Source organism: Notolepis coatsorum (genome assembly GCF_963971535.1).
Source record: "Notolepis coatsorum genome assembly, chromosome: 17".
In the NCBI taxonomy this organism is placed as follows: Eukaryota; Metazoa; Chordata; class Actinopteri; order Aulopiformes; family Paralepididae; genus Notolepis; species Notolepis coatsorum.
The window spans coordinates 3,436,914-3,448,323 of NC_140181.1; the positions used below are offsets into that span (position 1 = coordinate 3,436,914).

The window sequence follows — 11,410 nt, forward strand, 5'->3', positions numbered from 1 at the left end:
AATTCGCTATACACCTCCTCCCAGCCCAGACCTTCCAATCCCAGATGTTGAACCGCTATCCTAACAATCATCTTCACCATCGCTGTTTTACCCTTAGCCTCTGCCATACCAGTAACTACCCCTGCCACGAAGGCCACAATACCTAATTTCTCCTCCCTTCCCCTCTCTCTTTCCACCTGCTCTACCCTCTCTGCCACATGCCCTCCTTCCACCCCCTGCACCCTTTCTTGGCTGCCCTGTCCTACCCTGCTAACCGCCTCAGCATACGACAACTTACCCTCCCTTCTCACTCTCCGAACCGCGACCTCCTTCTTCATCACCTCACACCCCCTAAACGCTACACTATGCTCCCCACCACAACTACAGCACTTCGGCTTCACTCCCTCTCCACACTTCCCATATTCATGTTCCCCGCCACACCTAGCGCACCTCAGCCCCTTCCTACACGTGGTAGCTATATGGCCAAACTCCTGGCACCTATAGCACCTAAGAGGATTCTGGACAAATGCCCTAACCCTATACATCCTACGCCCTACAAACACCTCCCTAGGAACAACCCCACCCTCAAACGTAATCACTACCGTCTCCGTCACTGCCCTCTCTGCTCCCCTCTTCATCCTTTCTGCACTCTTAACTATGCCATTACGCCCGTTCTCCTTTAGATTTTCCACCAGCTGCTCTACTGTAACCTCGACCGGTACCCCAGCTATCACCCCCTTACATCCCCCCTCCCCTACTCTCGCCACCCTACTTATACCCACCCCACCAATGCTCCCCATCTTCCTAGCCCTCTCCACCTGCCCCGCACTACCACACCCTACGGCCAGATTCCCATCCCACAAAACTCTCGCGTACTTTACCTCCCCTAATTGCTCGGCAATGAGTTTGGGCCACTCGAGCCTACCTACTTTCCCCTCTCCCCTCTCCCCCTCAAGCCTGACCACTATATGAATCACTTCCTCTTTTGCCACATCATTTCCAGCACCCTCGCCTCCCGGCCCACTTGAGCTATCGTCCCTCGCTTTCTTCCTCTTCCCCCCTTCTTCCCCACTCTCCTCCCCGCTACTCTCCACGGCACCACCCGTCCCCTTACCCTTGCCCTGGCTACTCTCACCCCCATCGCTGTCGTTCCTCTCCGTCTGTTTCTTCCTCTTCTTCCCCGCCGTTTCCCACACCTCCCTCTCAATCTCTTCTTTCTCACTCTCCCTCTCCTCCCCACTATACTCCATTCTGTCACCACCCGACTCTTTGCCCTGGCTATTCTCACCCCTATCGCTGTCGCTCCTTGCTTGCAGCTCCTTTTTAGCTCTCGACGACAGTCTCGCCAAGACCGAGTTATACTCGTCAAGGCTCAACCATTTCCACCACTCGTCGTCACGCCTCTCCAGCTCGTCAAGGCTCAACAATTCCCACCCCTTGTTGTCACTCCCCTTCATGTCACCATCGTTTCTTCCACTTGAGCTATCGTCCCGCACTTTCTTCCCTTCTCCCCCACTCGCCTCCCCCCTCCTCTCACATCACAAATGTTCTAGAATGTTCTATTATGACCATATACTGTGCCATCACAAATGTTCTAGAATGTTTGATTGTGACATCACAAATGTTCTAGAATGTTCTATTATAACATCATACTGTGACATCACAACGGAACATACTGTGCCATCACAAATGTTCTAGAATTTTCTATTATGACCATACTGTGCCATCACAAATGTTCTAGAATGTTTGATTAAGACATCATACTGTGACATCCCAAATGTTCTAGAATGTTTGATTAAGACATCATACTGTGACATCCAAATGTTCTAGAATGTTTGATTATGACATACTGTGCCATCACAAATGTTCTAGAATGTTCTATTATGACATCATACTGTGACATCACAAATGTTCTAGAATGTTCTTCATTCCTTATGGACCAACATGTCCCATTTAAAGTCGATTTGTAGCCAAACTGTGCGGTGAAACTTTCCAAAAAGTAATAGAAACTCGAGTTGGACCAGGCCGGTCGTTTTGATACCTTAGACGTGTATGTGGTGCGAAAGCTCTGGGAGGAGTTAGCAAGCAAAAATCGGCGGAATAATAAAGAATAAATAAATAGTATAGATTACAATAATGTGGGAGAACCCACACTAATAATAAAATAATAACTTAGCTCACCTTTGCATGGCTAAACGATAGGCCAGGCATTCTTTCAATCTTGTCTTTAGCCATTCTGTTAACAGTTGATGTATCCAGCTCTGTTCCAAAAACCAAATGCAACGAGTTCTGATGTGTTGTTTAGTCTATCTGTTCAGTACTGTCTCAAGATGCACAATGAGATCTTCTTCTTCTTCTTCTTCTTTTGAATTTCCGGCAGTGTAGACGCATCGTGGCGTATTACTGCCCTCCGCACTTCTTTTGATGATCTCTTCTTCTTCTTCTTCTTCTTCCTCTTTCTTGGCGTATTTCTTCCCTCCTCAGTTCTTATACTACACTAGTGGAGTGCCATCTTTAGGCCTCTTCAACTCACACTTTCTCCTTCTTCTCTGCTCCTCTTGCCTGTCCAATACTAATACATACACTAACGCTATATCCTCTGGTACAACTCTGAAGCATGCAGAAATGTCAGCACTGCCTCTGTGATCAGCTGGTGGTTCTCATTATCCATGCCAAAGAATGATTTAAGAGAGAAGGAAGAGACTCCCAGCTCTACCAGACTTTTATAAAAGATTTCCCTCTCTTTCCTATACCTTTCACATTTTAGGAAGACATGCCCGACAGTTTCAGTCTCTCCACATTCACACACCCCATCTGGATGTTTGCCCACAATGCACAAGCTACTGTTCAACCCACAGTGTCCCAGCCTCAGTCTACACATCTTCACCCTATCACTCCTTGACCCATGAGATCTTCTTCTTCTTCTTATTAAATTAAATTAAAACTCTTGAATCTTGAAATCTTGAATCTTATTTGAATTTCCGGCAGAGTAGACGCATCGTGGCGTATTACTGCCCTCCGCAATTCTTTTTATGGGCTCTTCTTCTTCTCCTTCTTCTCCTTCTTCACCTTCTTTTTCTTCTTCTACTGGACCCCGTCATCAACTACATTGTCCATTGGAGTGCAGCTACTGCTGCTACTTCCTGCCTGAGCCCCCCTCCGCGGGACCCTCCTTGCCCCCTGCTATCTTATCCTGGGCTGCTTTGTCCCTCGCAGCCTTGTCCCTCGCAGCCCCCTCAGCCAATTCACTATACACCTCCTTCCAGTCCAGACCTTCCAATCAGGGCCGCCTCAGGGGGTGTGCGAGCAGTGCGGTCGCACAGGGCCTCGCGGGAAGGGGGGCCTCACAAAAAAAAAATAAAAAATGTATTAATTTTTTTTATTATTTTTTTTTATTTTATTTTTATTTTTTTGCGAGGCCCCCCTTCCCGCGAGGCCCTTTTTCATCACAGACCTAAAATCTAGTTTTGCTTATATGCTTATATATTTCACATTAGACACGTTTGTAGAATGTGTCTGACTTGTTCCTGGGTCTGCAGTCCTGCAGACATACTCACTATTGGAGCTCAGCTTCTGGGGTTCTGCAGCAGCAGGCAGGTTTCAATGAAGGGAGTGGTTTTACTTACATCATGTGTAGTAGTACGCCGGCGCCGCGTGAGGCAGCTGCGTTTGACTATTTCGCGCGTGCAGCTTTTGACTATGCTTAGTTATGCCAGCCAAGACGAAGAAAGAGGTCGGTCATTATCATCATTATCAGTCGGTCGGTCACCAAGGAACGTTGACGAAAGGCCTCTCGCTAGCGGGACAAATGGCCGGAGCCTTGTCATGGTATAGCCGGCTAGTAGCATGATGTCGGCTAGTAGCTAGCTTAGCTAAAGGCTAACTAGTGTTAGCTAACCTATTCAGAGGAGCGAGGCGAGGCGAGTGGATGTCTTTTCAAAAGAAGGAGAAGAGAACTTGTGAGCAGATAAATCTGTTAGGCAGCAATACGCCGAAAGGTGTCCAGTCTGCCGGAAAGTACTCGAAGAAGAAGAAGAAGAAGAAGAAGAAATTACACCGTGGCGTGGGCCAAGAAAGTCTCCTTCCAACTTTACCATTGGCGCCGGCGTTGATACTGCGTTATGGTGAGTCAACCTATGATTATATACCCGCCGTGGACCTGTCTCTCTTTCTCTCTCTCTGGAGCCAAACTGGTCGACTAGCTAATACTACTAGTAGCTAACGGTGTGTGCCTGATTGAGCTAACTGTTAGCCAGTTAGCTGTTTAGCGTCAGCTGGGAACGTTCGTTTGATGCTATCAGTTAGCCTTGAGAATAGCAGGCCCTTTGACAGAAGATGTAGTCGGGCCTGCACCATGACAAGGCTCTGGCCATAGCTTCTTTTTGTCCCGCCAGCGAGAGGCCTTTCGTCAACGTGGAGACCTGTGTTGCGGCCTTTCGCCCTGCGTTCCTCGTGCAGGTAAGATGTCATGACATTACCCCACTCTTCCTTCCTTCCCCTCCCGAATGTTTTGTTAATAACGATGTTTTTTTCCAGGCAAAACATATGCTACTTCACAACATTTGGAGATACGACATGTGCTGTGTGTGAATGTCTTGGTCGTTTGTGTAGCTTGGGTAGCGTTGGGCCGTTGGCCAAAGCTGTGTGTGTCACAGTACCTGGCTAGCCTATTTAGCTGATGTCGGCCATTGGCTCCTTGCTGCTTTGGTTTCTCTATAGACCCTCTTCTCTTTGGATTTAAGTGTTGATCTTTGTCCTTTTTGATCTCTCATACATGCTCTCTCTCTAACACACACACATGCTCTTTCTCTCTCTCTCTATCTCTCTCTCCCTCTCTCTCATACATGCTCTCTCTCTAACACACATGCTCTCTCTCTCTCTCTTTCTAACACACACAGTCTGCCTATGGCGGCCTTTCTCGATGGCTAGGCTGTGCTCGCTGAGTCTGTATAGTCAAGGATCTTCAGTCACAGTGCTCAGGTATTCTGCCACTGTGTACTCTCTGTTTAGGGCCAAATAACATTTCAATTTCTTTCTAATGTGTCTCTCTCTCTCTCTCTCTCTGTACACTGTATATTGACTGTAGAACGGGAGCTCTCTCTCGCTCTCTCTTTTGCTATATGTTGACTGTATCATGCCCCGCCTCGGGCAGCGCTATTATTTAAGAATATGTTGACTGTATGAAAAAAAAAAAAATCTCGCACAGGGCCTCGCATTTCTCCCAGGCTGCCCTGCTTCCAATCCCAGATGTTGAACCGCTATCCTAACAATCATCTTCACCATCTCTGTTCTACCCTTAGCCTCTGCCATACCAGTAACTACCCCTGCCACGAAGGCCACAATACCTAATTTCTCCTCCCTTCCCCTCTCTCTTTCCACCTGCTCTACCCTCACTGCCAAATGCCCTCCTTCAACCCCCTGCACCCTTTCTTGGCTACCCTGTCCTGCCCTGCTAACCGCCCCAGCATACGTCAACTTACCCTCCCTTCTCTCTCTCCGATCCGCGACCACCTTCATCACCTCGCACCCCCTAAACGCTACACTATGCTCCCCACCACAACTACAGCACTTCGGCTTCACTCCCTCTCCACAATTCCCATATTCATGTTCCCCGCCACACCTAGCGCACCTCAGCCCCTTCCTACACGTGGTAGCTATATGGCCAAACTCCTGGCACCTATAGCACCTAAGAGGATTATGAACAAATTCCCTAACCCTATACATCCTACGCCCTACAAACACCTCCCTAGGAACAACCCCACCCTCGAACGTAATCACTACCGTCCCCGTCACTGCCCTCTCTGCTCCCCTCTTCATCCTTTCTGCACTCTTAACTATGCCATTACACCCGTTCTCCATTAGCTCTTCCACCAGCTGCTCTACTGTAACCTCGACCGGTACCCCAGCTATCACCCCCTTACATCCCCCCCCTCTTCTCCCCTACTCTCGCCACCTTACTTATACCCACCCCCCCAATGCTTCGCATCTTCCTAGCCACCTCCACCTGCCCCTCACTACCACACCCTACGGCCAGATTCCCATCCCACAAAACTCTCGCGTACTTTACCTCCCCTAATTGCTCAGCAATGAGTTTGGGCCACTCGAGCCTACCTACTTTCCTCTCACCCCTCTCCCCCTCAAGCCTGACCACTATATGGATCACTTCCGCTTTTGCCACATCTTTTCCAGCACCCTCGTCTCCCGGCCCACTTGAGCTATCGTCCCCCACTTTCTTCCTCTTCCCCCCTTCTCCCCCACTCTCCTCCCCCCTACTCTCACCCGACCCCTTACCCTTGCCCTGGCTATCCCCATCACTGTCGTCCCTCTCCGTCTGCTTCTTCCTCTTCTTCCCCACCGTTTCCCACACCTCCTTCTCCATCTCTTCTTTCTCCCTCTCCTCCCCACTGTACTCCATTCCGTCATCGCTATCTTCCTCGCCCTTCTCACACCATTTACTTCCATCACACCATTTACTTCCATCACCATCCTCCCAATACCCTGGACAGCCGCTCACAGGCCGGGGCCACCAATCGCGAGATCTTCCCTGTTCCCGATCCTCCATATCTACTCCGTTCGCCTCCCACCACCGACTACTACCCCTACACATGTCTTCGCTGCACAGTCCGGCGGACGCAGACGCCGCCACTCTGCGCAACTCTCAAAATCCATCTTTCCACAGCTTTTCACAATGAGATCTTCATCTTCTTTCCTTTCCACAGAGAGCATTGTTGAATATATATAGAACACAAATGTTCTAGAATGTTTGATTATGACATCATACTGTCACATCACAAATGTTCTAGAATGTTCTATTATGACCATACTGTGCCATCACAAATGTTCTAGAATGTTTGATTGTGACATCACAAATGTTCTAGAATGTTCTATTATGACATCATACTGTGACATCACAACGGAACATGTTTGAGTCCATTTGAATAATATAAATAATATGTATGGTAAGTGTGCTGGAGCTTAAAGGACTGTATATAAATGTCACCTTAGGGGGTTGGTCGGATGCCTTAACTGCCAAACTAATTGATACCAAATTACACAACTGAGTCAACTAAATTAAATGGAGTCACCTAGACTAGAAAGAGCGAGGAAACTGTTGAATCATAATGCCATTTTATATCAACAAGGGGAAAAAACATACATACAAATATTCGTAGTACTTTATACGATTCCTAATTAAAATACTATAGCTAAATTTAGATGGGCGCCCAAATTGTTCTGGCCAACATTGCCGCGGTTACCGTTGCAGCAGAGGAACAATTCCCTCTGCCAGACAAGAGAGGTGGAGAGAGAGTTAGTAATCCTGGTGGTGAGAACCCGGAGGGGTTCTGTGGCGAGGAGCAGGGCCGCCTGGGAGAAATGCGAGGCCCTGTGCGAGATTTAACGCGAGGCCCCCCCCCCCCCCCCCCAAAAGGTTTAAAAAAATAAAAATAAAAATTATATATATATATATATATATATATATATATTTTTTTTTTTTTTTTTTTTCATACAGTCAACATATTCTTAAATAATAGCGCTGCCCGAGGCGGGGCATGATACAGTCAACATATAGCAAAAGAGAGAGCGAGAGAGAGCTCCCGTTCTACAGTCAATATACAGTGTACAGAGAGAGAGAGAGAGAGAGAGAGAGAGAGAGAGACACATTAGAAAGAAATTGAAATGCTATTTGGCCCTAAACAGAGAGTACACAGTGGCAGAATACCTGAGCACTGTGACTGAAGATCCTTGACTATACAGACTCAGCGAGCACAGCCTAGCCATCGAGAAAGGCCGCCATAGGCAGACTGTGTGTGTTAGAAAGAGAGAGAGAGAGAGAGAGAGCATGTGTGTTAGAGAGAGAGCATGTATGAGAGAGAGAGAGAGAGAGAGAGAGAGAGAGAGAGAGAGAGAGAGAGAAAGAGCATGTGTGTGTGTTAGAGAGAGAGCATGTATGAGAGATCAAAAAGGACAAAGATCAACACTTAAATCCAAAGAGAAGAGGGTCTATAGAGAAACCAAAGCAGCAAGGAGCCAATGGCCGACATCAGCTAAATAGGCTAGCCAGGTACTGTGACACACACAGCTTTGGCCAACGGCCCAACGCTACCCAAGCTACACAAACGACCAAGACATTCACACACAGCACATGTCGTATCTCCAAATGTTGTGAAGTAGCATATGTTTTGCCTGGAAAAAAACATCGTTATTAACAAAACATTCGGGAGGGGAAGGAAGGAAGAGTGGGGTAATGTCATGACATCTTACCTGCACGAGGAACGCAGGGCGAAAGGCCGCAACACAGGTCTCCACGTTGACGAAAGGCCTCTCGCTGGCGGGACAAAAAGAAGCTATGGCCAGAGCCTTGTCATGGTGCAGGCCCGACTACATCTTCTGTCAAAGGGCCTGCTATTCTCAAGGCTAACTGATAGCATCAAACGAACGTTCCCAGCTGACGCTAAACAGCTAACTGGCTAACAGTTAGCTCAATCAGGCACACACCGTTAGCTACTAGTAGTATTAGCTAGTCGACCAGTTTGGCTCCAGAGAGAGAGAAAGAGAGACAGGTCCACGGCGGGTATATAATCATAGGTTGACTCACCATAACGCAGTATCAACGCCGGCGCCAATGGTAAAGTTGGAAGGAGACTTTCTTGGCCCACGCCACGTGTAATTTCTTCTTCTTCTTCTTCGAGTACTTTCCGGCAGACTGGACACCTTTCGGCGTATTGCTGCCTAACAGATTTATCTGCTCACAAGTTCTCTTCTCCTTCTTTTGAAAAGACATCCACTCGCCTCGCCTCGCTCCTCTGAATAGGTTAGCTAACGCTAGTTAGCCTTTAGCTAAGCTAGCTACTAGCCGACATCATGCTACTAGCCGGCTATACCATGACAAGGCTCCGGCCATTTGTCCCGCTAGCGAGAGGCCTTTCGTCAACGTTCCTTGGTGACCGACCGACTGATAATGATGATAATGACCGACCTCTTTCTTCGTCTTGGCTGGCATAACTAAGCATAGTCAAAAGCTGCACGCGCGAAATAGTCAAACGCAGCTGACTCACGCGGCGCCGGCGTACTACTACACATGATGTAAGTAAAACCACTCCCTTCGTTGAAACCTGCCTGCTGCTGCAGAACCCCAGAAGCTGAGCTCCAATAGTGAGTATGTCTGCAGGACTGCAGACCCAGGAACAAGTCAGACACATTCTACAAACGTGTCTAATGTGAAATATATAAGCATATAAGCAAAACTAGATTTTAGGTCTGTGATGAAAAAGGGCCTCGCGGGAAGGGGGGCCTCGCAAAAAAATAAAAAAATAATTAAAAAAAATAATAAAAAAAAATAATAAAAAAAAATTAATAATTTTTTTTTTTTTTTTTTTTTTTGCGAGGCCCCCCTTCCCGCGAGGCCCTGTGCGACCGCACTGCTCGCACACCCCCTGAGGCGGCCCTGGCGAGGAGTAGTCAACGGCTGTGTGGTGATGAAGGCGGGAAGACGCTGCCCGGTCCGATTGGCGCTACCAGTCTGCTCCTGCAGACCAGAGGCCCCGCTGTTGGGTATCCGAGTGTCTCCCTCCGCTCAGTAGTGAGCATGCAGCCAGCCAGACTGAAGGCACGCTGTCCGCCTCTGTACAACAGGCTAGTGCTAGCGGCTGCTGAGCTAGCAAATGACTGGTTGTGTGCCTCTGTACAGAGTCCCTTCGGCACAGACCCTAGCTAAATGTCCTCCGGTCTGTGCTATATCGTCCGATATGTCCAGTACAGAGCAGCTAGCAATGCATGTGCAACGGGCTACGTTAGATATTAGCTCCGAGCTAGCTAGCTTCTGCTAACTGCTAACGATAACTGGAAATACGATAGTTAGCTGTAGTCCGCTAATCACTGACGTTTACTAAACATCTAATTAGCTAACTACTCAAACTCACACTCTCTGGTGGAATAATGTCCGCGTGGTAAGCAACTTTACATCCCTGGTCAAAATGTCCGTGACCTTCACGTTGGATGCATTTCTCTTTCTATACAATTCTGGACAAGTTCAATGATACAGGAAATGACGCACGATAACTAAACACTTCCACCTCGGCCCAGTAGATGGCAGCACTTTCACACAACATGAGATGCCAACAGTAGGCAGACGGTGTAAACAGTATGTGGAAAATAATAACTGAGCTCCCACATATCAAACAGGTCTAATGAACTTAGAGGGGGAAATCTTAGGTCTATTTCTACATAACTGCAGACCCTTCAGCACAGCCGCCCCCTGATTTGCGGCGCTAATCAGTAACTGAGGTCTGCTGAATGTCTAGTAGTCACTCAGGCTGGTCAGAGTACGGGGGTAGTCGGATCAGTCGAGCCACTGGTCTGTGGTAAGTTCTTCCTCCGACATCCACGACAGTCGAGCGGACTCTTCCGCCTTGCCCTTTTACCACACTCTTCACCCCTCCGGTGAGCCAGCGGGCTCGGGGGAGCGCCTGATCCACGATCATGACTGGGGTTCCTGGTTCTAGGTTGCCTCTTTCAGTGATCCACTTGCGGCGGCCTTGCAGCGATGGGAGATACTCGGTGGTGAACCTCTTCCAGAATTGGTCGGCTAAAGCCTGACTATACCTCCATTGTCTTCTGCCGATGATCTCAGTGGAGGCGTAGACCGCAAAGGGAAGGGCCGCGTCTCGCCGCCCCATCAGAAGGCTGTTGGGTGTTATGGGGTCGAGATTGGCCGCGTCGCTACTGATGTACCCCAGTGGCTTGGAATTCAGAATGGCTTCAATCTCCACCAGCACGGTGTCGAATACCTCTGCCTTGGGAACCTGTCCCAAGGCAGCCTTTACCGACTTGACCTCTCTCTTCCACGTTCCACCAAAGTGGGGTACATTTGGAGGGTTGTAGGAGAAGGTGACCTGTTGGGAGGCCAGCTCGTCCCTCAACTCCTCACTCATCTGGTGGTAACTCTTGATGAGTTCAGCTTCTCCTCCCTTGAAGTTCGTCCTGTGATCAGACCAGAGGGTATGTGGTCGCCCTCTCCTTCCAGTAAATCGACGGAATGACTGGAGGAAGCTGTCTGGTGTCATTTCAGCCAGCACCTCGAGATGGACAGCTCTCGTGGTGAGGCACTTGAAGATGATTCCCCATCTCTTAGCAGTTGCTCTCCCGATCTCTGCCTTGATGGTGAAGGGCCCGAAGCAGTCCATGCCCGTGTTGTGGAAGGGTGCTTCTTGGAGACGGAGGCGGCAGGATGGGAGGTCAGCCATTCGTGGCATGATGGGTTGGGCTCTGAGCTTCTGGCAGGCCGTGAAGTATCCAGAACCTTCTCCTGAGCTCCCCGAAGAGCCGCTCCGCCCCAGGGTGATACAAGTTGGTGTCATAGTGACGAATCACCAAGTTAGTCACTGGATGCTTCAAGGGGAGTAGGATGGGGTGTTTGCTGTCCTCGGTGAGG

General features: G+C 48.8%; 1 protein-coding gene across 1 annotated transcript in view; it reads right to left on the reverse strand.

Moving 5' to 3' along the window:
* The window catches only part of LOC311243437 (cullin-3-like), a gene marked incomplete at both ends in the record, with an annotated part of 135,687 nt that extends 124,525 nt beyond the window's left edge, over nucleotides 1–11,162 (reverse strand). Inside the window, one exon of the mRNA XM_084332667.1 lies at nucleotides 10,401–11,162. Within this exon, the coding sequence (XP_084188793.1) occupies nucleotides 10,401–11,162 (762 nt within the window). The remainder of the gene's footprint in view (nucleotides 1–10,400) is intronic.
* Nucleotides 11,163–11,410: the final 248 nt, after the last annotated feature.